Here is a 27,381-nt window from a genome sequence, read left to right on the forward strand (position 1 = left end):
CTTCAAGGCCCTGAAATTAGTTGAGATATACGCAAGCTGGCTTGGACATCCGACTATGAAAAAAATACTACGTACTACGTAGTAATCGTTTTACCTTGAGTACTCCCTTTGATTGCAAAATCTGACTGGCCTTTCGAAAGAGACATGGCAAGAGGGGAAGAATGAAAGAGAGAGGCAAATCCAAGGATACGGAACCGTTTTCAATATCGGTATCTTCTCCAAACCTAACAAATGGATAATTGGAAAAGTCCAGATTATAGTTGTTGTCAGGTGATTTTTCAATAACTTTGGGTCAATTGTGTTTAGTTACCGACATCAAATATCAGCCAAGTATTAGTAGTAGTTCCTTTTTTTTTTGGAATGACTAGTATTAGTAGTTCAAGTCTCTCAAAAGTCGAAAGTGAATAACTTATTCACGGCTCCTCCGTGAATAAGTTACTTATGGCAGCGCACAATTTCACCTGTCCGTTTCGGCAATCAATGGCCCGAATTTAAAAAGAACTCCTCATTTGCATGTAAGGCCCTTCATTTGATTTTTTAACCAGATGAATGCTGAATTTATTGGGCCACAAATTAAATATTGATACTAGATTAGTGGGCTTCCGGGCCCACAACAATAATCCAAATAATTCATCTCATAGATGGATGGATATTAAAGCCCGGAGAGATCGTCTAATTAATTATTAAGTGGTTCTTATTGTCATTTGTCAGTACCCACTTCGATAATTATACTAATCAGTTTGTTTTTAAGCTACAATACAATAATCATCAAAGGATGTTCACACCTTGCCAATGCCTGGGGACAAATGCATAAACCAATTTGGCATTGCAAGCAACTACTGTAGTAGTATATATGCCATACAAAGTCATTACAGAAAATGATGCCTACCAAACACACCCCTTTTCTATCCCCTTGATCGGTATGGGCAGTGGTGGATCTAAAAATCTAATACAGATGGGTCACCTCTCGAGTATAAAGTTGATAAAAATTCTCACAAGTCACAATCTAATATAACAAGAACATGAATTCAAAAAAAAAATAAAAAATAAAAAATAAATAAATAAATAAATAAATAAATATATATATATATATATATATATATATATATATATATATATATATATATAATGAGAACATAAAATATTCAAGCATTCTTTATAGAGAACAAAACTTTGAATTTTTTTTTTGTGAAAGAGCAAGAAATCCATTAATAATAATATGAAAAGTACAATTGTGCTATCGACATTACATAATACATAATAAAGACACGCTAGTAACGGACGAAGCTAAACATGCAGTAAACTTTTTAAAAAATGAATGGATTAGTGTTTTGTATTTTAATATTTTTATTTGATGGGTATGTCAAATTGTCTCTAATGGCATTGTGGTAGTGCTTCAGCCTAAGCATTTGCTGGGTGGGGTTCGACTCTCGTTGGTCACACGCTTTGAATAATTTTTTAATTTCAATTTCAAACGTTTCAGCATCAAAATGAAAGAAAAAACAATTAAGACCATGCGGGGTTTCGAACTCGCGACCACACAAGTGTAGTAGGGCCCGCCTTTACCACTGGAACAAGATGCCCAAACTGATATACTCTCGGTAATTTTATATATATTACTTAACTTCTTTGGTTCACAAAAAACATTCCCGATAATATCAGGTGGGTCACGTGACCCTCCTGTGCCTTAATTGAATCCGCCCCTAGGTACGGGTAATAACGTGACACATTTCCAAGAAGTAGTTCTCTTTTCTTTCGTTTTTTTCTACTGCTTTAAACCTGAAATTTTAAAATATGAAAAAAAAAAGAAAAAGAAAAAGTAAAAAACACTGCCCTGCGTTCATTTTCCCTCTCAGCTAATATGGTCATCAATCCAAAATCCGTCGTCACAGGCAATAAGAAAATATCTTTCATTTTGCATTTCTGAAGCTTCCAATGACCACCCCTTTTAACTAGAGAAGATAGTTCTACTGCAAGGCACAGAAACAGGAAGTCACATATATACATCTATAAGTGTACCGTCCAAACTATATCAAGAGATACACTGAACAGTTGGAATGACATTATCCAAAACCCACCAAAGCAAAAGAATAAAAAAGCACTTGCACCTCCTTCCATGAAGATATTCCATTGTGACATCCCCAAAGAACACGCCATCCTGAAATCCACAGCTTGACATTCTGTTTTCAGCAGAGCTATTTTGCCTACTTTGGGCTCTTCTCAAGGGGTCTCAAATAATCTTTCACCTTCAACCTCATACGGTCATACCAATACTAGAGTAATGATTCTATTTCCACGTAAGGCTTCAGACAGAGTTATTCCAATACTCGATTCGGAACTGTTGCTAAATAAACGCCACCCGCCACTTTCCTATAATTTCATGAACCTATGTCCCGACTTTTCTGTTGGACTCATTGTAACATTGGAGAGTTGAGACTCAATGTCTAATAAGCTCCACAAACTTATACCAACATTTTGAAGTCTTCAATCTATTACAGCAATTGTCACATCACTAATATCTGACCATTTGAGTATTCATGCTTCTCTAATCACAGTAGTGAAATAAACCATGCAAATTTTATAGGACCCCTGATGTTATATGGTCTGGAAAAATGGGATGGTGGCTGATTTGTCTCGATATTTGGTAGTGGGGTTAATGTTCTAATTTTGGTTTTTAGGTTTCACTAGGTTTTTTCCGTCGTGCAAGCATGAAGATTTCGTGCCCGTGGAAGTGCTTTATATACCACAATTTGCAATTTTAATGAAATAACACAAAATTATACAACAATCTCAACACGCAGTCACATGTAGCTTTTTATGAATTTATCTTGTATTTAATAGTTTCTACGATTCTCCTCCATCGAGAATGTTTTTCTCCTAATAATTTCCAACCATGACACAACGCATAATTTCCAATCACTTATCACTTTTGTGACAATTGCTTTATTAATGTCTATAGTTTCAATTCGGTCACGAATACACCCAGGGTACCTATTGTCCAATTTCTACGTTTACGTAGTAATTCAAATTACAATAATCCACGTAACAATTAACAGCATATAAAACTTACAAATACAATATTTGACATAATAATATTCTAATTTATTAAATATTAATTGATGAATAAGTCAAAATAAGCATACGGCGGTTTGAATAAAATCATTATCTTAAAAGATAATGTTTTTACTTTTTCTTTTACCAAACTGATATTATCAACTTATATAGTATTCTTGAAATTTTTTTTCTTTATTATGACAAAATAAATATTTAGTCAAACAATTAATTACTATACTTAAAATTAAGTCTATTTCTCACATTTAGAATTTATAAAACATTTTCACTATTTATCTATTTAAAATATTATCTTTAACTACCATATTATTATTCATAGATTTTCCAAACTAATTTTTATTCGAAAGTGCATATTACTAAATTTAGTATTTACTTAACTTTATTTTTTTTAAACAAAATACAATAAAAGTTTAATATTAGATCTTTATAATGAGGTGATATGAGACTAATAAGGTCAATAATATATTTTGGGATTAGCCTATAAGTAGTAACTTTTTTTTTTTTGCTAAAAGAAAATATCTCCTCATTTACAATTTAAATCCAAATCCTTACATATTTAATTATTACATAATTACTACATAAACTACGATTATTCCGATAAATTTATTAATCGCATAATTCTTCACTTACACATGAATTTCAATACCACAATCTACCATAACTTCTTATTTACGCAATAATCAAACCATCCAATTTAATGCAAGGCCTGCTAAAAACATTTCAATACAAATAGGACTAAAAGTTAATGAACATAGAACTAAACATTAATTAATAAATTAAATTCAGGTCACCAACTACATCAAAATCAAGTTTTGGTCCTATTTCCATTAAAATGGAGATTAAGGTTTAGGGTTTCCGGAAAACTAACTCAAACGCGATTCTAAGCTTGGGTAAGTGTTGCACGGTGTCTGTAGATTGCTGTGGTGGTTTTGAAATCTCGAGGCGGTGTCCGGCGACACTCCGGCGGGGCCCGCGGCGGCGCCTCGGGTGTGAAACCCACTGTACGCGGCTGTTTTTTTTTTTTTTCTTTAAAAACGCTGATGTCGAAGGAGGTGGCTCCTCCGAGAGAGGTTGGCCGAGGAGGCGGTGGAGCACGGCACAACGATCTGGCGAGGGTCAGATCCAAACAGCTTTCATCCATGCCAGACCCCTCTCACCCATTCTCTCCCTCTCTCTCCTCCGCTTCTACAGAGATGAGATGGATTACCGAAGCATGGAAGGAAGGGCCAAGCGAACGGCCATGGCGTGGTGGGAAGAACCGCAGATGAACAGAGAGAAAAGACTGTGTTGTTGCCTTTTTTAAGACTCGGTACGTGGCTGCATCTACTGCTCCATGAGAAAAATCTACGGCTGAGATGAGGACAACATTCTTCTGTTGCCTTGGACATAAATACCCCTGAAGGCTAGCCTGCAACTCCTCCAATTCAGGGGCTTGATTGGAAAAATTGGACCAAAAGTTTCCAACCCTTTTAACGTTCTTTTAGTACAAGGTCAGATTAGAAATAGTCCACAAATAGGACTCGGGTCTCATTTCAGGGGGATGCAAAAGATGTGAGAAACCATTAAATTGGTAAAGAGGCTGCGGCTGTATCAAGGTCTACCTCCTTGTGGATTTGAGAACCCTAGAAATCTCATCCTCTCTATCTCCTTCTATTCTTCTAGCGGATTCAAGGCCACCCAGAAGTCTAGAGTTTACTCCCCTTTCCCGTCTGTCTCTAGCTACCATCAATCTTCTACATGATGCACTCAAACAGAAATGTATTTCGGTGGAATGAATAGACCGCAAGTGCTAATTTTCATGCTCTATGCATTTTCGGGTAACATGACATCCAAATCCTAAAATTGATATAAAAAAAGGACAATTTAAACAAGACTGCCAGCATCATTGTATCAAATCACCAATTAGGAAGTCTAATGACTGATGAGATACTGAGAAGGGGAGAGAGTACCTGTACCACCCATCAAATGAATTTCTAATGAAGCTTCCAAATTAACAATTACAGTGAACAAAATCCAAGCAAGACAAATTTTAGCTGAAATAACCTAAATCCAAAGGATAAGCTCACACAAAGAACCTATACAACAAGACAATAATCCCACTAAAAACCTTTCGATATTTATAAACAAAGTTTCCATTCCAAACTCATCTAAAAAAAACCTAGTAGATAGTATGAAGAGACAAATCAATAGTCCCTATATTATAAGTACATATTTATGAACTACATATCCATATAAAAATTTACCTTGGGCTGAGTTTTAAAAATTGCATTTAACAGGTCCTTAGCATGTCCAAGAGTGTCCTCATTGTGTCCTAGAGTATCCACAATGTGCCCGAGTAAACAAAATATAAGAAAAATCAAATATGGATTTAGGTATGTCCACACGTGTCAGAAGAGTAATGTATTGTGTCCATCACCGACATGTATCAGACGTGTATAAGTGAGGCTGGTAGAAGTGCCCGTGCTTCTTAGCTTCACATTCAAGACCTATAACTGAGGTTGATACCATATTTGTCACATCCCAGACCTCACAACATGGTGGGTCTATTGCGCGAGCTAAACTCCGCACAATTTAGATAGCTACAAAACATTCTAGGTATTACAAAATGTCTCCAAATCTTAAACATTTTTTTTTATAGGCCTCCAAATCTTAAACATTGACAAGATAATTCCAAAATGTCACAATGTCTAATTCTTAAGAAAATCCCTTCATGACACCATGTCCACTCCATGCTTGTGGCAAGCGACTAAGGGGTAAAGCAAGGTAAGTTGGACAACCTAGCAAGTTCCAAGTGACCACAACTAGCTAGATTAGGAATGTATAAATGATCTAATTCACAAAGATGATAACATAAGATTTCCTCAAATTCGAAGAGAGAGAAAAAGAACTTCATTTCAGATTTTCTGCCATATTACATACAACAAGTAAATATCTTTGAACACGTTTGTTATATAGAAGAGGTCTAGCCCCTAATAATTCACGAAAAGCTCAATAATTGAGACTTGGGTGTTTCCATAAACGAAAAATCAGACTAACCTTCGACATATTCAATAAAAGAAATCAACTATACAATCCAACAGTTACCCTAAACTTGACACTTTGATTTTTCTGTTTGCATGAACTTGAAATCTTTGCGGCTGGGGGAACATCAGCCCTTGACAAGGCCCAGAACCGTATAGAGGCCGGAGGTAAAGCCCCAAAAGAAACTAGTCTCTATGAAAAATTACTTGACCCCCATTGTTTACTGTCCAAATCATATTCAAATTGCCATGCTTCTACAAATGAAGTAAATTTCTATGACGATGTAACAAATTATTTGGTAGCACTGAAGTTGTCTGTCCAAAATAAATCCACTAGTCCCAGAAGAGTTTAATTTCATAAGAAACCACCTAAAGAGTATTGAACTTCGTACATGTCAAAGCAACTGTTGGAACGAACGAGTACATAGCAATCTTACAGCCAGGAACAAAATACTTCAGTTCCATCTTAATAGAACAATGTTTAGTCACTTGATTATCACCGAACATCCTCATCTGGTTTCACCCTCTTAACAGAACGAAGAAATGCTAAAGATTCACATATGATTTTCTCAAACCCTAAGTCACTAGATATTATGATCATTAATCTTAATGAGGTAAAGAAGGGCAGACCTGGCGCATTGCTAAATCTCTTCCATTGTGGCCTGAAGGTCGTGGGGTCGATTCTCAAAAACAGACACTCTGCTTCCAGGGGTAAGGCTGCGTGTGTTAGCTCTTTCCAGACCATGCATATGCGGGAGCTTTGTGCTTCGTGCACTAGATACGCCCCTTTTAGTCTTAATGCAGTAAAACAGCCGGACTGAGACAACACTGTTCTTTCTCATACCACTGACGAAAAACAACACTACGACCCATTAGTTGTTTGCATCTCAAAAACCAAAGCAAACCCACAAATAATAGCCACCAATACATGACACAAATTTGCACTGCCTACCTCATGCATAGCAACACACTCACCACCCTTTCACATAATGCCCACAGCAATCTCTCTAATGCCTATAGGTTGTGATAGCCCCGGAGAAGGAATGCAGCTCGACACCGTTTCCAATGGTCGCGACTCGCGACGGTTACTGAGATGACAGCACTCCAATCTCCTCCATCTCTTACTCCGAGTCTCCGACCCCACCTCCGGCCAGTGGTCTCCCAAGGAAGGCGTCTAGGCGCCGTACCTGTGTGACACTCTAGCCGAGTTGGACATAGCAAACTAGTGGCAACTAACATTAGAAAATTAGAAAGGGATCCATGCATAATCCACACCCCAATCTACCTTTTCAAAACATGTATCAATGTATAACCCACACCCCCCAAAATTACAACCATCATCATCACTACATAATGTCTGGTTTTGTTTGTGCATCAAACAAACGAGTATTGCACACATCTCTATTCAGTTTATGCACGATAAACATATACATCTATGATCTACCATGTTTACGAAATCAAGAAAGGGATCAATTTCATCCCTTACCTCGTCCGAAACCGCCTGCGGAAACCACATTGCCGCCGTTGCCTTGGCCTTGTGCTGCTGCTTCTATGTTGATGCCGCCTCTACTCTTCCTTTCTCCTATAATCCCCTTCTCTCCATCTCTCCAGTCCAGCCACCAAATTAACCCAAATCTATCCCATCTCCAAATGAACCCATTTCTTCCACCGCCATGAAAACCCAATCATACCCACTAGCAATCAGTTTTCCACAGCCATGGTTAATGCGTCGGTGCTGTGAATGAGTTTTTCTCGTCTCATCGTTTTTTTTCCGGTCTTTATTTATTTATTTTTTTTGCATTTAATAATTTTACCTTAAATATTGATAAAATATTAATTCATCTCGATGAAAAAAATCGAAAAAATAAAAAAATTTGAATTTGAATTATAATTTTTTATTTTAAATTATGAATTTTGATAATAATTTTTTATTTTTCGATTTCTCTTGTTGAAGTCAAACGAGTCAATAATCCAGAATTGTTGAAGTCAAACGAGTCAATAATCCAGGAAGATTTGATGAAAAATTACAAATACATTTTTTTTAATAGAAAAAGGAAATAAAAGAAGACAAATGCTGCCGCTTAAACGGTGCTAGGTGCTTTGCTGGCACTTAGAAATCTCAAAAAATATGCTTAGCTGGCATTTAATTTGAAAAATCTCAAAAGCTTAACTGGCAATAATAAATCCCCAAAAAAACTTAGCTGGCATTTTATTTATTTGAAAATAACTGGCATTTAGTTTGAAAATCTCAAAAGCCAAGGGCATCCACAAAACAATGCTAGGTACAATTACAATAAGTCTAGGTACACTACACTAAACCACTATACCATCCACTACATTTTTTATGAGATCATTTTGGGTCTCACAAAAATACAGAAAAATATTCATAAATTTTAAAATAATATTTTAGGGGGCCCTGTAAAAAATCAGCTCTAACGGGTATCGACAAATATTATTTCTAGATTTGTAGGAGCGAAAATGCTAAACTGCGCAGTTTCGAACATACGAATCTAGAAATAATATTTACCGATATTCGTTAGAGCTAATTTTTTACAAGGCCTCATAAAACATTTTTTTAAAATTTTTGGATATTTTTTTATATTTTTAAAAAAATCTTGAATAGGCTCTACAAAAAATGTAGTGGATGATGTAGTGATTTGGTATAGTGTATGTAGCACCTCTCTACTATTCAAAAATGTAGTTGTTACTGTATATTTTATCTAATCACTTTTGAGCTTGCACTCTAGGTATGTTCTTCATCCTTTTTGTAGATATTTTTTCTTATTCATAATTAAAGTGAGGAGAGAGAACTTGAATAAAATAGGAGAGAGTATATTGTTGTAACAAAACTATACTTTATTTGCTTAACTAGTGAATAGAACAGAGATTAGTGGGGTGTCCGGATTAGCACGGGTCTAGAAGCTATACATAGACCTGACCCTTAAAATCCTGACTCTCGTGGGACTCGAACCTTGGTCATCACTGGGGAGAGAAATGAGTTCCCAACTTCACTAGAAGTGAAGCAATGATGACAATTTGAAATATCAAAAAGTCAATTTGATTTATTTTTTTTGTATTTATTCAATTTTTTTTCGAAGTGATTAGTTTTGTGTCAAACTTTTGTAACTTATTGATTTGTCTTAACAAAAGAAATCGAAAAAATAAAAAATTATGATCAAAACTCATACTGTAATTTTTTTCAAAAAGACAATAATAATAAGTAAAAAAAATACTGTCTTTTTTTACTTTTTTTTTTGTCTTTATTCAAAAAATTATGAGTTTAGATCAAATTTTTTTACTTTTTCAATTCCTCTTGTCAAGATAAATTAATAAGTCACAAAAGTTTGACGCAAAACAAAAAATACAAAAAATAAATTGAATAGAAACAAAAAAATTAAGTCAACTTGACTTTTTAATCCAAACCCACACTCTTTCTTGTTCGTCTTAAGCCTTAACTGGGTTTTTGCAATGCCAAAGCACAAAATGGAAGGCCTAGAACCTAGATTTACCCTTTCAATTCAATTGCATAAATTGAATGAGTTCTTACAATTCTAGACGCATATGAATATCCTACAAAACTATCAATGGTTTTTTTTTTCTTCAGAAAATCATGTTTCGATCATGCGAATGCCAATAATATCCGATCAATCTCGTTTTAGAAACAAACACAAACTCAAGGAGCCGAACAAAAACCAATTGGTCTGGAACACAAACTCAAGGAACCATAACAATTGGTCTGGAACAGGACCAGCGTCATCCGCCACGACAAACAAGAAAAAGAAACTTCCAGTCCATGCCTGTGAATACGAGAAAATCTTCTTTTCATAACCAAAATACGAAAGAAATACGACCACTCAGAAACTTCCTTGAAAACCAATTGAATGTAACACAAGTTAACGTCGTTCTGTACAAATCAAATTAACTAACAGGGTCATCAATCGGATGACACGAATCTGAACACACTAAACATCTAACTTAGGTCTATATAACGGAGGATCTTCTCCAAGCAAAAGAGACCTTAGAATGGCTTCACACACAACATTGTCATACACAAGCAAATGCCCACCATCAGGGACTTCATGGTAGCGAACCCAGGGAAGCTTCCTCGAAACGTATCTTTGTAGCTCAACAGGCACAACCTTGTCTTCAAAACCTTGCCAAATGTGAACCGAGCATTCATTTTTGACGTATGGGTTTTGACAGTCCAGTGGATCAAAGTCCCATTTGCTAAAAGCCACGATAAAGTCGCGTCGAATGGAGTCGTAAACACCTGGTTGTTGCAACTTATTCTGCAAGTGAAAGAAAAATGTACACCACAATCATTTTCTTGATAAATGAATCATAGATGTTGTAAGATATAGTCATTCTGGTGTAGCAATAAGAGTTTCGGCTCTCTTTTACATTCTTTTGACAACGTCAAGCAGATTGATACACTTACATTCTTTCATTCTTCCTTCCTTTTCCAGAAAACACATAAAACTCGTCTGACAAGCTGTCTTTGAAAACATTTCTTGGGAAACAAATTCAGAAAACACCAAAATGATGTTTCAAATTTTCAAAAACTGCTTCAGCAGAAGCTTTTAAACTTATACTGTAGTTCTCTCTGTATGCAAAAACAAAAACAAAAACAATTCCAAAACTTTTTGGCCTTCCCTTCCATATATGCAGGTAAAAGGTAAGAGTTTTACCTTTCCGAGCAAATTAAATCCTGGGGTATTCTTCACGACCTCTAAATCTTTGTTGTTGAAAAATGCTGGATTTCTATCAAAAACTGTGGATGAAGGGAACATTTTTTGCGTAAACCACCAGTACACTAGTCCTGGTGCATAGCGTGAAGCCCAAAGTGCCCATCGGGATAGATTCTTCCTGTAGTCATCCTTTGTAAGCTCATTTGGAAGAGACCGCCAGTTGTAATTGATCATTGGGACCACCATAGCCGCCCCTGCTAGCCTGCAACAACAGTTTTAAAACCAAAGAGATGATTTAGAAAAAGAATTGAAGCATCAAAAGTTGAGCTAAAGACTATGGGTAGGGTTTTTGCCTTTCGGGGATACGTTTAAGGCAACTCCAAATGGGGTAAGATCCGAGTGAGATTCCAATTACGTAAAACTTGGATCCTAACTGCAACTGATCAGCAAGTTCTTGAATGTCTGATGCTTCAGTTTTTCCAGAGCGCTTTGGATTTGGATCACTTTCTCCATATCCAGCACGATCAAATAACAGAAGATATACCCCCAACTCATCCATTAGGTCCTGGAAACCAAATAATGCAAGATACCTTTTAGTGACAATGATTTTACTCAACCTTTATTCTCCCTTCTCAAAAAAGATTAAAAGCGGTAACTCGGAGTATCCGTGTCAAATCAGTAGCAGAGCAGTGGATCCATATCCCATTGCCGTACCGTTTCGTGTCCTATAGACACTGGTAGTTCAGCTGCTTCAGCAAAACTGAAGTGTCTGTGTGAGGTGAAATGATAGCTAAATGAAGGTTTGTCTTAAGCCCTTTCACGTATAAATGTTCCTGTGCTTTGATTACAGTCTTGTTTGCGTTTTGTGCAGTGTAAATTTTGAAAATACTTGGCACAAAAAACCTTTTAAGGTAGTGATTGGATCATGGATCTGTATACAAATTACAGACAGAAAAGGTGAAGAAAAAGATATAGAGTCTATCAAAGTGAAAAGGTTAAATAAACCCTCCACAACTACATGACACAAACCCTCAGGCTGTGTTATGGATCAAGGATTTGTAGAGTGTATGGGGCGAAAGAAAAAGATGAAGGAAAAGACTTAATTTTATTTTTTTGGGAAAGAGGAAAAGACCGAGTGAAAAGCTAAATTTTTTCTTAGCTTTTTTCACTGGTAAATCGCCAATTGAATTGATGGTTTAAACAGAGCGAAAAAGAAACCCCCAAGTCAACAACCCAAAGGCCTCTGCAATATAAGGGCAGTTTGAAATAGTTACCATAGTCTCAAGAAGCTAATGTTCCATTTAATCTACCAAGTACTACACAATCAAGATTTTCATAAGACATAAGCTCTAGAAGAATTCAGGTTTTCAGATTCATTTTCTATTGATTCCCCCAAAACAACTGTTCGTCACTAGGGTTTTCCTCCCAATTTGAACCGACTTCCCACATCTCCCACATAAGCCCAAATTCAAATTTCTCAAGTTCCAAATCCAACTGATAATTTCAGATCCAAAAAAACAAAAGTACTAAATCAAAATTGAGGAATAGGGTTTTACTCAAAGAAGGAAATGAAATTGAGCAAGAGGGTTTTACTCAGTACTTGGGAAGCCATGAAACTCATTTCCTTGGAGCTTCCAAATCCATGGACAAGAATGACTTTGTAGTTGGATATGTTCTTGGGAACCCCCAGCTCCCTGTAAGCCAAGCATCTGCCATCACTTAGCCTGACCCTTGATGGTGTCCCATCAGATGATGCTAAAGATGAAGAAGATGATGATGAAGAAGAAGAAGAAGATGTCTCAGCAGTCTCTGGTGGTGCTGGTGCTAGGGCAAGGGCAGCTTTTTTGGCCGGGTGAGATATCCCAAGACATCCCAAGAAACAAATAGCCACTCTCCTGAAAACCATCTCTACCCAAAAACAAGAAATTGTTGAGTCCATCATATATATGTATCTATGTAAAGAGGAATTCAATTTCTTGGGAAAAAACCCAAGTGGGAATTTGAGAATACCAGAAGATTTTTTTCCACTATCTCTCTCTCTAAAGAGGCTGCAACTTCTGGGAAGATGAGGGTACCCTTTGACGTTTAGATTGGAAAGCTGGCTTCTGTGTATGAAAAATAGAAAAGGCCCTGGAAATTTGGGCAAAATGCCAGTCTAAGCACATGGTGTTTGTTTCTTGCAAACTAAATTTACCGTGATTGGAAAGTTCCTCTTTGTTTAATTGCTCACGTAGAAAGCTTTTTGCCATTATATAAAGTTTTTATTTTAAAAAAACTATGAATGTTTACTCGAAACTTCACTTATTTCTACGGATTTGATTTCATCTTGAAGGTTCAGGTTCACTACTAGAGGTCCGATTATAGCATTGACCCTGTATGAATTACGTTAATTTTTGTATCACTAACTTACGCTAGTATATTACAATAAGTGTTTTCCGTCGTCGCCAAGAATGAATTTGCTCAAAGCAGCCATTTTTTCACATGATGAAGCGATATTTGGATTTATTATAATTTTTCACTGTCATTCCCTTTGTTTTGTTTTGGTCACATGTAATTTCAGTACTGTAATTGCCTTTAAAGGATCTCCAATTTAATTGGTTATAATTTCATTGGTTATTTTACACGTCACTAAAGAATAATGGTATCATTATTTTGGATTATACCCAGATCCGATCGAGAATATCCTTTGGTTCCTTGCTGGACTAGATTTGCTAATATTAGTGATGAACAGAGACATGGGGGGCTGCTGTGACCTCCATTCGGGTCTGAGCTTGAAAATATGATCAGAGCTGAATAATACATAGAACTTCATTTGTACAACACCTCGACAAAAAATTCAAATCGATCGGATGTTATTTGTTCAGTGATCAAGCCAAACTATTCTGCTGTGTGCTATTGAAATCATATTTGGTGTTTGTTTATCGAAGAAAATCGTGATTTACTTACTAAGTTTTCTATGTTTGATTCGCTTTTTTTTTTTTGCAGACATCTTATAAGCATTGGTATATGTAAAGTGAACAGTTTAGATCATATTTTCTGTCTTGGGACAAGGCCCGAATGGAGAGCACAACAGCCTTTTCGACGAACATAGGACACACACAAACACATATATATCAAAAATACTACTCATACAACAATTCAAACATAAGACCACATATAACCTCTCACATACATGTGGGCTCCACACACACTACTATGTGCGGGCCCTACATGTATGTGAGAGGTTGTGTGAGTTGTTATGTTTGGATTGTTGTGTGTATATATATACATACACATACAAAACTTTAAGTAAGAGTGCCCTTACTGTATTAAGTTAAGGGCGTCCCTTTCCCTACCAATTTGCGATGATCCGAGTCACTGAAACAAAAACTGCTCGGATCAAGCTCTTCCCAGTCATTTTTTTTGCTGATTTCTCGTGAGTACACTTAAAAATGCGTTCTGAACACATTGAGCGGTTCGGATCATCAAAATTTGGTCAGAAAAGGGAAGAAAATGAGACGTCAGCATTTCATTTAAAATGAGGACGCCCTCATAAGAAGAGGACTATATATATACACAGAAAGTTTCAAATAAGGACCTCTTAAAATGCGGAGTTCAATAAACAAAAATTGCTCAAATTAAGCCCTTTTCGGGTTTTTTTTTTAAATTTTTTGAAAGTATCCTTACAATCATATTCTAAACATATTGAGCGGCTTGAATCATTGAAATTCGATTGAAAAATAAAAAAAATTGAAAGATTTGCATATTAACTAAAATAAGGATCCTTCATGTGAAACGAACATATACACACTCGTAATCTTCTAAATGTGATCAGACACAGGTCGGCTTATGTCCCACTAGCATGTTGTTTGGGTCCCCATCCATTCCAGACAAGCTCCACAATCATGTGAAAGCATGAAATTTGAAATTTATTCTCTGTTCGGCTTTCGAAAAAATCCTTGGTTAAGGTATACGAAATTAAATATATGTACAGGTATATCTACTCAAGAATTTTTTGGGTAAATTTCACTGACCTCCCCTGAGGTTTCTGACACATGCAGGGACCTCCCCTGAGGTTTCTGAAATGCCACTAACCTCCCCTGCTATTGCTGACAATATTAATATTCCCCCTCAGCCACTTTTCCGTTAAACAACTTAACAGAAGCTGTTGATTCATGACATCATCAGTATCCTATACCACTAAAATGTTTATTTTACCTCCTCACACCTTCCAACTTTACGCTCGACAATTCACCTTTTTTTTTTTGGATTCAACGGTGAGAGGCGTCCAAGCTAGGTTATGCGCACATCAACTAATTCCTTCATTGGTCTGGTCAAAAGCAGACCATTTATGCCGGGACTATAAAAAATTAATTTTTGCGGCATGACTCCAAAAGTCGAATCTTGGTCAATTGTGTAGGGTGCAAACTCACAAATCAATCGGAATAACCTTGGCGTTAACTTAGGCATTTAAAAGAATAAAATACCCATCTAATAAAAAGCATAAATAACTGTACAAATCCCAAAACACAAGAAGTTAACTTTTTCACGAACTCGGTCAATAACATAGCCATCATTTTATTCTCTTAGTTGTTTTAATATTTTTTTTTTATATGCTTTGTGTTCCACAGGAGGTGGGGCATTAGCATGGTGTCATTATCCCGTGGGTGTAGGAAATTAAGCAAAACTTTCAATAAAAATAGAAGAAGAGCAAACTCAGTTTAATCCACTCAATGGATCTCCCAATGTATATTTGTAACACCGCATCCTCCTTTCTCCTCCATCGTTTAGCGCCTCTCTCTCTCTTTCACGTGCAAACACACCCTCCAAACTCAGCAAACCCTACTGGCTCACCTTTATTGAGAGAGTGAATTTTTTTTTTTTTGTTACAGTCGAGTGTGAATTAGCCTCTCAAGGGTATTCCAGTTGGTTGGTGAGTTTGCTCTCTACATAATTGACTAAGGTTTGACCTTCTTTTTTTATCGGTAAAAGTAACAATTTATTCCAGAAAACATAACAGGGGAAGGAAATCCAACCAAAGGTTAAATGCAAACAAACAAAAACACCCAAAATGGAAAAGAAACTCAGCTAAAATACCTTTTTACGGTCCAAATTCTCATTTGTCAATAGGTGGGGTCAACACCCAAACATCTCGAAAAAACCCATGTTTGCAGGTAGAGAGGATCAACACCCAAGCACCTGTCCTTCGAACGTACAAATGCGGGCTAAACTCCAGCAGTGGCCAAAAAGACCGCCTTCGTCATTCGACAATGAAGGAATTAGTTGATTTCTTATAGTCCCGGCATAGATGATCTGCTTTTGACCAACCAATGAAGGAATTAGTTGATTTGCGCGTAAACTAGCCTAGACACCCCTTACCGTTCAATCCAAAAAAAAAGAGGTGAATTTTGGAGCATAAAGTTGGAAGGTGTGAGGAGGTAAAATAGACATTTTAGTGGTATAGGATACTGATGTCATGAATCAACAGCTTCCTCCGTTAAGTTGTTTAACGGAAAAGTGGCTGAGGGGGAATATTAATATTGTCAGCAAAAGTAGGGGAGGTTAGTGGCATTTCAGAAACCTCAGGGGAGGTCCTTGCATGTGTTAGAAACCTTAGGGGAGGTCAGTGAAATTTACCCAATTTTTTTTGTTTGGGTGGTCATTCGAAAGTTAAAGGGCGCTGCTATTCGCAGCCCTTTATTTTCTCTTATAATCCACTACATTTCGGTAAATGGTTGTTGAAAATCATACATAATATTTTCGGTTAATAACTGTTGAAAACAAGATTATATTTTGGTAACTACATGTCAAAAATATGTTCAACTTTCGATAAACCCAATTTTAAAAAAATTAGTGTCAATGGTATCTGTTGATTGAATAGATTAATCAGATCTCTCTAATCACGAATGAAAGAGATCCTTCATTAAGCAATCTTTTGACTGTACTCACTGCAGGCGGAACTAGACTAGGAATGGCAACGGGATGGGGTGGGGCAGGTTTTGCCACACTCCGATTCGAAAATTTAGCCCCACCCCGCCCTTGGACCGGGTAATATATGGGTACCCCCGCCCCGTCCCTATCGGGTATCGGGTTTACCTGTCCCGCTCCCCTAATTTTTTTTATTTATTGAGAAAATATGATCTAGATTTTAAAATAAGTGAGCACAAACAATAAAAATTTATGAAATAACTATTATAATTTAACCAAAATCTATTATCTAAAAGGAAAATGGAAGAAATAATTAATATTTTATGTGGTATTTTAGTTTTAAGGGTAAAAATACGCGAATAAAAATAGTTTTTTATGCATAAAATGATTTCGGGGAAGGTACCCGAACGGGATAACGTCAACTCGACCTCAACCGGGTTTCATCAATTTTCCCCCGACCTGACCCCCGAAAAATACAGCAAACACTCGGCCCGATTGGGTTAGGGGCGGGATGGGTTGAATTGCCATCTCTAAACTAGACTCGTAATGGGTTGGGCCGTAGCCTGGGTCAACTTTGAAAAAAAAAAAAATTATATGTAAAATTTAGCCCAAATTATTTTAGCTCAATTCATTCCACATTTCCATCCACCACCCCCATTTTAGCCTATAGCAGATTATATTTTTGGTTCCCTTTAATGACGGAACACAGAAACAAACAAATTTTTAAGCTCTACCAACCAATACTATTATTTAAGTTAAGGGCAAATTTTCGTAGTCGTCCCTCTAGTTTTACGGTTGTCTCAATTTCGTCCCTCTAGTTTTAATTATCTCAATTTCGTCCATGTAGTTGTTTTACATTTCAAATTGGTAAAATCGTTAACACCGTTAATGAAACTAACGGAAAAAAATATGATTAAAAAATTAAGTGCTTCAATTTTCAATCTGATTGAACCGGTGCGGTGCGAAGATCTTATTTTTCTGATCATTTTATCTTAAATGGTCATAATAGTTTTTGGCTCTAAGAGCATCTCCAATGTGAGATGTCAAACATGACGTGGACAATGCAACAGTAACTTTTGGCATCAATTCACCTTTCAATCCAGATGTCTTCTATTAGGCCAAATCCTACGTGGCATTTGACATGGATGAAGGGAGGAGGAAGCATGCCAACTTTGACTACCTACCTCTTGCCTGCCAAATTTCAAAAATGATTGTTTGGATTTTGACATTAAGGGTTAGAGAAGGATAACTTGATGTCAAATAAATAGAATTTGGCATAAGGGTTGGAAATTGATAAGCACCCAATAATGCATATTCTTGGTGCTTAAGTCCTCTAGTATGTTGTGTTTGTACATATATATTGTCGTTTATATGCGATATTGCACGTAAGGTACGTTTTTGTGTATTTCAGGTAAAACGTGCTAATAAGACAGTTTTGATGCCAATTAACGTTCCGGGATGAACCAAGTGTCCAAATGCCCGCCGGTACTCATTTTATTGTCACCGAAACCTAACGGTGCCACAAGAAGCCTCGGAGATTGGCCGGAGGACAAGGTTGGCGAGGAGTGAGCCAAAGTGTATCAAATGAGGCAAACGCATCAATGATGGTTCCGAGGACATCCGTGGGACCAAGGCCACATGGCATACCTCCGCCAAGTCCCGTTGATCATGTAATGAAGCATCGGAAGGCCGTCGGGGCACGACAAGGCATGATGGCCCAAGCTGACCCTGTTCTGCAGTTTTCACACAGAGGTACCAATACCTCATTTTTTAGGTATTGGTACCATCATGCCGAATTAGAAGACAGTTGGATTGGTACCAATACCTCATTTTTTAGGTATTGGTACCAATGCCCTTCGGCCAGCACCTTTTTTGCTGAATATTTCAACCTTCCATATATGGAAAGTTTCTACTTCTAGTATGTTTTTGGGATATTTTGGGGGCCTTTTTGTCCATTGTAAGGCTGATTTTGTAAGGCCTATAAATAGTCTTGTATGCCATTTATGGAAGAAAGATGGCCATTAGTTAGTTTTTTTTAGGCCTAAGTCTTTTCTTTCTTCCTAGGACTCCATTGTTAGTCTTTCAAGCTCTTGTTTGTGTTTCCTTCAAGAACTCCTTAAGGTAATTGTCTTATGTTAAATTCTCGTTTATTAATGTTGTAGCTATTGTATAGATCTCTATATAAATCAAGTTTATTTCCGTTTTTATCGGTTAATCACGTTTACCTTTCTTAGCATGCTTTCTAGTCTTTTTATTATGAGTGAGTAGTTAATCGGTTCGGTCATGGGGTGAGGTTCACCCTATGGATTAGTCCATTAAATGGTTTCTCTTAACTTTAGCTTAATCTCAAGGTTTTGAATGAATTAAACCCATGATTTCTAGCTTTGATCATGGGGATTGGTGGCTTCTTTGATCAATGAAGTCTATCGCCTTGTGCTACGTGCTTGATAATCCTACGCGTGCGAACGATCTTTTTTCGTCTCTCACTTGCGTTAAATGAGTTCAATTTGAATTAGAGCTTTGAATTAAGTTATAAGTAGTCTTCAGCTTTTAATTCGTCTAGTGGATCCGGACGGTTTCGGTCCATTCATGAGTTAGATGAAGAAACCGTTTGATGGCTAAGTCGTGGGTAAATCAATCCCTTTGACTCGACCATCTTAACCTAGTTTATTTCCAAGTTTAATTTCATCAATCGAATCAAAACTCTAAAGTTGGCCGCTTGAACGCCGCAATCTTTAAGCAACTTCTATTCCAAATTCGCTAAAGAAGATTTCTCTGTGGGAACGATCCGGTCTTCCGGTTTATATGCTATCAACGACCTAGCCCTACGCTTGGGGTGTGAACCTTTCTAAGAGGTTAGGTTGCGACGAGAAGCAGAAATGAAGGTTTTGATGTCAAATTGGAGAAGCCAAAATGCCACATCAGCCTTCAAAAAAAAATTGACATCCCCAATTTGAAGTCAAGGGTTGGAGATGCTCTAAGCCCTTTCAATAAGCACCCTAAGAGAGCCCTAAAATTAAATAACGAGTCTTCGGGTGCTCGCTGAAAGGCTTTAGAGCCAAAAATTCATTACGACCATCTAGGATAAAATGATCAAAAAAATAAGATCTTCGCACCGGTTCAATCAGATTGAAAATTGGAACTCTTAATTTTATCACCTTAAGTTGTTCAATGAAATATTAGGATTATGTAAAGAGTGTGTGCTTGATGGTATACTAGGATTATGTAAAGAATCCTATCAGACAATTTCTAGTTGTTCAATGAAATATTATCACCTTAAGTTCATCGGGGTCAAAGAATTAGGTGCTTTATTTTATGATTACTAGATACTATAATAAACGCAATATTTTATGAGCGAGTGAGTGACTTGGAACAGATGGTTCAGATTTAACAAGACACGGGTGTTCAATTTTATTTGAGTTAACATACCTACACATGCATAACTAGCATATGTATAAATTTTCTTTGAATATTATTCCGAAGGTATTCAAATTCAAGTGAATATATAGCATTGCCTCCATCTGTGTAAGTGAAGTGAAATGGGTAATAATATTGGTCACGCTGTCTAGTCAAATGGGTAATGTGAATATTGGCAGTTTTGGCACTCCTAATTATAACGTGCGTACATTGGCTGGCCAATCAAGTTGCTTCTCAAAGCTAGGACAAAGCCATGTGGGGGTTGCTCCTTCCACAAGTATAAAAACAACTGCATGGAAAAAATACAACTTCGGGTTGGTATTATGCAGTGAGGTATACAGTATCGTGTTGTGCACCTTCGAGCCGTCAGATCGTGCATTTGACAGCTAAGATCTCATCTCGGCAACTAATGATTGAAAACAGTTCATTGCCGAGATGAGATCCGAGCCGTTAGATGCACGATCCGACAGCTCAGAGATTCGCAGCACGATGCTGTGCACACCACTGCACAGCACCATCCTCAAATTTACAGAAATACTATTACTATATAAACGGTTGTTATAATTAATTTGAAATAGGGATAAACTTAATAGTCAAGTAGATTAGCTCCACTCCATACCCCTTCAAACTCTCATTTTGTGAGTCCACCTCAAATCCACAATTTTGACATGAATTATTCGAGATGCTCCGCACACCACTGCACAACGAGTTATTCTACAACCATACCCAAACACACACTCAAATACACACCCACACACACTACACACTCTAGTGAGTGTGGGTGTGTAAAATGAGTGTGGTTATAGAATTATTGATAAACTTAATAGTCAAGTAGATTAGCTCCACTCCATACCCCTTCAAACTCTCATTTTGTGAGTCCACCTCAAATCCACAATTTTGACATGAATTATTCGATAATAAGCGATTCCAACATTTATTTAAACAAACACCTTGACTTCTAAACAAGGCAAATTCGGGTTACTACAAATTCAAGCTTATCAACAGCTTGAACATAGAAATTCAAAGCTTACATACTACAAATTACGTTGCACCTTGCAAAGCATATTCAGCGCATTTGAACGATCTTGTTGTACTAATAAAGTACAAGTAAACAAAGGCTGCTCGATTGATCCTAGTATATCCTCCGGGCTAGAGAAATCTATACAATGATTTTTCATTTTTTAGTGCAGAAGTGCTCTTAATATGGAGTCGAATATACCATTGTCATACAAGATTAAATGTCCACCATCCGGAACCTCATGGTACTGAATCCAGGGAAGCCTAGAGGAAACATATCTTTGTAGCTGGGCCGGCACGATCCGATCTTCATAACCTTGCCAGATGTGGACAGAGCTACTGGTTTGCGGAAGTGGATTCGTCAGATGCATTGGATCAAACTCCCATGTTCCAAAGCCCACCATTACGTCTCTGTGGAGAGATTCGAAAAGCCCCTGCTGTCGAACCTTGCTCTGCAATGACAACAAAAACCAGCATAACCAAGAATCCTTAGGACTTGCCTCAACTGGAATGCCAAACAAATTGAACATTTCTCTTGGGAGTATCTCCACTGGTTTGGAAAATGCCTTGGCATTTTGAAAATCTAACAGAAATGAGCAAAAGTGCAGCTGTACTGGTTGAGCGAATCCTTTGCCCGAATTTCCGAAAAGCCAATTCTTGTGCTGAATTTATCTTCAAGTACGGATTTGCCAAACTTGACACATGAGTTTTTAGTCGTTGGTGGTCGTTCAGTCAAAGTGGCATTTAAAGGAGCGGAGGAATGCCATTTTTGGGCCTTTCGACACTGTAGCTAAGGGAAAATGATTTTGGCTTTAAAGATTAATGACCACTGGATTGCTCTCAATATGTATGTTTTGGCATACAATTTGTAACAAGTGCACAAAGAGGTCTATATGGGAATCAAATCGAGCTTATTGAGTGGCCCAACATTTTGTATGTTAGCTTCAGTTTATGGAGGACTAGAAACGACATGACGTAAATGTCGAGGCTTGATATTGGGATTTGGGTGCGACCTCTACCTCAAATTAAGCTAAAGCATCAATGCATCATAGCAGCCAAATTTTCCGTTCTTCTAATGGCCACCAAATGCCTAGTTTGAGTTTCGACCGTAAAAGGTCCTTCCACGCATGCCTGTGAAATGTCCATATACTGCACCAGAGGCTGCTAAAAGCTAAAATCCCATGGTTCTTCCCGTTATTTTTCCCCTTGTTAATAAACTATAGCAATCCCCTTTTTAAGAAAAGACAGCAATATCCCATGGAAAAGTAGCCAGTTTACCTGATGTGGCGTGGGAATTTCTGACATCTTCTCGATGATAGCTTTGTCATTCGTGCTTGAAATTTCAGGGTTGTCCTCAATCAGGGATGAGGAAGGGAACCATTTCTGTGTCAGCCACCAGTAGAGTAGTTGCGGGATGTTGTGTGCTACCCGAAGACTCCATTGGTCTCTCAAAAATTGTTTCTTAAAGACCTCCCTCGACAGGTTGGAAGGAAAGGAAGGCCACCAGTAATTGACAACTGGAGCAACTAGAGCAGCACCTGCAAGCCTGCAGTAAAAGGTGGAAAAAACACAATGCTGCTTACCAAACCAGAAACAAGATACCAATATTTTGAGCATCTGCGTTACATGAACTCTGAGACAAGCATTGAGTATGAGTACAGGTCCTAGTGTCGGATTCATCAACCTGTCCCGGACATGATGGCACTGAAGATTCCTAGAGTATCTGCGTTCCATTTTCTAAGGTAAATCGTGTTTACAAGGTATCATAGACCATTTCCTACATAGTGCAGTTCTACGTATAAATCTAAACTTGGTTTCAAAATGTTTTTGGTGAATGACCAACTAAAAAAGTCAGATATGTGTCCAATTACTCTTACCCAAGTGTTGATTTCCCAACACGGGTAATTCATGCATTCCAAACAATCCATGTAACATAGTTGGGTATTCTCTCATTCTAGTGAGACACATAAATTTTGCAGCATATTGAGGTTGACCACAATTAAAAGGAATTATCATTTTTGTTGACCTTTTCTCTCTAGCAAAGAATATCAATACAACTCACATAGATGACAAGGGGATAATTAGGAAGCCAACGTTAGAGTAAGTATGATACCTGTGGGGTATGTATTTGAGACAACCCCAAATGGGATAACCTCCCATGGAGAATCCAAGTACATAGAAAGTATCTCCCAACTGTAACTGGTCAGCAAGTTCTTGTATGTCAAATGCTTCACTCTTAACCGATCGCTTCGGATTTGGATCGCTTTCTCCATACCCTGCTCTATCGAACGAAAGAAAGTATATCCCCAACTCTTCAATTAGTTCCTGGATGAGAAACATAATTACCCAGAAGAAAAAACAATAGTAAGGGGAATGCCAAAGGAGAAAAACGACAGGAAAAAACCCACTATTAAACGCACAAACTGCATCCTTAGATGCAACTGATAGAGTCCCATTGAACGTACAAGGACCACAATTAGACAACATCATATTGTTATAATTGTGTTAGAACCTGCACCAATTATACATCAGCCTAGGGTCAAGATATGGGATTTCATCCCATTTCCTAAGACAACCACCAAACAACTAAAGCAATTGGAATACAAATCATCACAAAAATAAACGTTTTCTATTCCCTTGAGCTTCAAATAGTAATTTATATGCCTTGCAGATTGTACCTGGGAAGCCACTAAAATCATGTCTTTTGAGTTGTCGAACCCATGAACGAGAATTATCTTATACTTGGAGTTTTCCTTGGGGACTCCCCTCTCTCTATATGCCAGATACCTTCCATCGCTAAGCTTGATTCTTGGGGAAGTAACAGGAGGACCGTTTGGGGATCCACATATCTTTGGAGGGGGAGGCTGTATTTTCTGATAAGCCCGCACGACCAGAACACTCACAGCCAACACAATAATTGCAGTTACAAACATTCCTGATAAGATTCAACACTATTACCGTATTAATTAACCAACAATATATTGCAATCTAGGGGAAGGGAAAAAAAGAACAAAAGTGTACCAAACCGAATTACCCACCTGAAAATTTACAAATGAAGTTTAGTATTTTGAGTGGACTAGTGGTTTTGCCGTGGTATGTTTGTTTTTGCCCAGCCATTGACAGTGTAAATGTTTTTGGAGCTGGGTATGGTAGTGAGAAGACGGTACAGACGAACCAAATGGAAAAAAAAGGAGGAACTCAAAAACTAAAGACTCAAGGAAACATCATCCCAAGCGTGAATTTTTTTAAAGAGCAAAACATCAATTGTGATCAAAAGTTTACAAAAATAGCTGACATTTGTTTCCTTGTAAACAAAATCCTTATTATTATAAATTGAATCTAAAATACATGAATGTATGTAGAAGCGCAAACAAATTATGAAAAAAGATAGCATGCGAAATAATCATTGGGAGAATATTTGCTTGAGCAGGTCTTCACGATACATTATTTTTGTTTCTGCAAATTTTATTACAAAGAAATTGCTAACCATGATTTATGTTCAGAGATGTGTTATGTGCATTGCATTTCCTCTTCCTATTTTGCATGGTCTTTTAAATATATTCTGATCTTTGTTAAGGTGTAAACCTAACATATCTCTTCCTTTGATGAATGCGGCTCTGACCAATTTCATCTTCTCCAACGCAATCCAAACCTTCTATTTTGTCGATTTTTTTTTTAACAGAAACAATGGCATTTGGAGATAGCCAAATTGGCAAAGAACAAGAATGGGATATCAAACACCATGTCATCCATGAAGTACGGGAAAATTTACCGGAAAAGGGAATAAATCCTTTGGTGGATATCTATCTATTAGAACTTTGAAAATATTGCAAAGTTGATAAGAGATCATATCTTGTTTCCTTTTCTTTTTTCTGAGGGGCAAAGAAACCATATCGACATTGTTCGGGGACAAACAACGCACTACAAATAATGTGGGAGTGCACAATAACCAAATTAGACATAACATGCGGCAATCAGTGATGAAAGCAGTCCCGGTCCTAGGCATAGGACCACCAGGCAAAATATGTTAAATATGATGTATGTCAAACATTTTTCAAATAAGAGAGTGTAGTGTGGTGGTAATATCTACGCCCTTTAGCCTTGAGGTCGCGTGTTCAATCCATGGAGGCCTCATTTTTTCAAGCAGTTTTTTTTGAAGTTGTGCAAAAAAATTGTTCAAACTGATGGCGTTGAGAGTCAAACTCGCTATCTAGGACACCGAAACATGCTCAAAGCAACATGCCACTAAGCCACAAGGCAATCTTGCCTCCCATATTGAACAACTAATTTATATAGAAAAATATGAAAGGCCCCATTTTCATATCTTGCCTGGGGCCTTCAAACTCTCAGGGCCAGGCCTAGATGAAAGTAAGGCTTAAGTGGAGTGCCTTTTTCTTTTCTTTTCTTTTTTCTTTTAATCAATGATTGGAGTCCCATGACCCAGACTTTTTGCTAGCAACACCCTAGTATGTAATGATATCATAAAACAAGAAAATTGTGATTCTGTCATCATAACGACAAAGTTATTCAACACGGATAAAATTATAGGGCATTTGGCTCCTAATCAACCATTTTACGTTCTCGCCAATTAATTTCTGTAAGTTTACTACCTCTTGAAATGGTCTTCGCCAAGCCCAAGGAACTGAAATGGTCTTCGCCAAGCCCAAGGAACTCAAAGGCAACTTTCGTAAAACAGTTTGTGTACGAAAATTACGGTGAAGGCAGAGTGGATGACTGTGCTGGACTGGTGTGTCTTTGGAAGGGGGAAAGTGTTACCTGTCTCGGGCTTATGTTGGGCAGATTGATGGCGGAGGGAAGAGTCAGACAGGTACGCTTTTGGCGGTTGGATTTCTCTGCGTAGAACCACTTTGCCGGGAAACGGAGTACGTAGATGGGCTCGTCTTGTCAACCTTTTTCGTTGGCTGCCGGAGTTCCATTCCGCGGATGAGGAGAATGGAATGGCGCAGCGATTTCGGGTGAATGGAATGATGCAGCAATTTTGGGAAGCCTGTGAATTTCCGGCGCCGCCTAGTGGCGTGTGTCCTGTGGAAGCCGGGGAAGGCCGTTGGCATCTTGCATTATTTCGTCGGAGCCGTTGTGTTGCGGCGGTTGGGAAGGGGCAAAGGATGGGGCAGGCACTATTAGTAAGTGCTTGGGGCATTTGTGGAAAGCAAAAAACCATGTTCTCATCGGACTTCCTCACATGGCGCCAAGAACAGATGCAAGCTCTCAAATCTATACTGATTGTTTCTGAGAAAACAAGGTTTTATTCTTTTGGCTACTTTTGGATAACCGAAATCTTAAATATGAATTCAGTTAATTTATTCAGGAATTAATTACTATTTTGGAAATTTATTACGGTCAACATTTTCTTTTTTTTATTGATTGCGCTAGGCATCTGGAATTACCATGGGTTAGAGAGGGATCAAATTACCATTCAAATCTGATAATGTAATTCTTAGTTGAATGTGTTATTCGGAGAAATCACATTCTTATTTCCTATTCCGAAAGTGGGAGTCATGGAAGTATGACATCATATTTGTATTGTCGTCGTTTCCAAACATCGAAATCATAGAAGTATGACATTACATTCCCATTCTTCCCATAAATTTCCGCCATCCAAGCTGAGTGTTTTCTCCCATGTTTGACTTGTAGATGCCATTATTCGTAATTCACCTAAACTTGAGGATTCCCTCCTGATTACGGTCATACAACATGTCAACATGCTATAATAATAATCAGACGAAGACCATTCGATCCTCACAAGACATAATTCTTGAGGAATTCCGGACGGCAGATTCATATAAAACAATAACCAATCAAGTGGTTCAAATTTTTAAAAAATTTTTTTTTTCAAGATAAACGTAATGCGAAATCTCATCAATCGTAACCCGATGATAATGTGTGAAGTGTTTAATGTTTTCTAATGAGCTAACAGTTTCGACCTTCAAAGTGGTTTTTATTCTTTTTTGATTGGATTGGAGATGGCTTGAAATCTTAAAACAAGTGGTTTTTACTCCTTGTGTGTGTTTTCTCCCCATATTTGACTTGTATAGCTATATTCCACCTAATTAAGGCTGCGTTCTTAAGAACTCAAATCTAGGATTGTTTTTGAAGAGTGCTAGGGACAAAGAAAATATCCTTAAAGTGTACATGAGCGACTCAGATTCACTGTGCAGAGCATTTGAGCCGTTCATGTACACTTTAAGGGTATTTTCTTTGCCCATTTTCTTTGCAGCTAGCATTTCTCATTGTGTTTT

At 37.5% G+C, this 27,381-nt stretch overlaps 2 protein-coding genes across 2 annotated transcripts; both read right to left on the reverse strand.

Moving 5' to 3' along the window:
• Window positions 1-9,937: 9,937 nt before the first annotated feature.
• LOC131329146 (uncharacterized) lies at window positions 9,938-12,958 on the reverse strand. Its single transcript, XM_058362256.1, has 4 exons — window positions 12,381-12,958; window positions 11,134-11,345; window positions 10,781-11,042; window positions 9,938-10,381 (listed from the first exon to the last, which is right to left on the reverse strand). The coding sequence occupies exons 1-4, from the start codon at window positions 12,720-12,722 to the stop codon at window positions 10,055-10,057; spliced, it is 1,143 nt and encodes a 380-aa protein (XP_058218239.1). The 5' UTR covers window positions 12,723-12,958; the 3' UTR covers window positions 9,938-10,054.
• An 8,053-nt stretch (window positions 12,959-21,011) lies between these two features.
• On the reverse strand, window positions 21,012-26,410 carry LOC131329228 (uncharacterized). The gene is made up of 5 exons (XM_058362353.1): window positions 25,898-26,410; window positions 23,800-24,056; window positions 23,235-23,446; window positions 22,400-22,667; window positions 21,012-21,573 (listed from the first exon to the last, which is right to left on the reverse strand). Exons 1-5 carry the CDS (start codon window positions 26,301-26,303, stop codon window positions 21,286-21,288), a joined length of 1,431 nt encoding a protein of 476 aa, XP_058218336.1. The 5' UTR covers window positions 26,304-26,410; the 3' UTR covers window positions 21,012-21,285.
• Between the last annotated feature and the right edge of the window lie 971 nt (window positions 26,411-27,381).

This window comes from Rhododendron vialii, chromosome 1a, assembly GCF_030253575.1.
Source record: "Rhododendron vialii isolate Sample 1 chromosome 1a, ASM3025357v1".
NCBI lineage: Eukaryota > Viridiplantae > Streptophyta > Magnoliopsida > Ericales > Ericaceae > Rhododendron > Rhododendron vialii.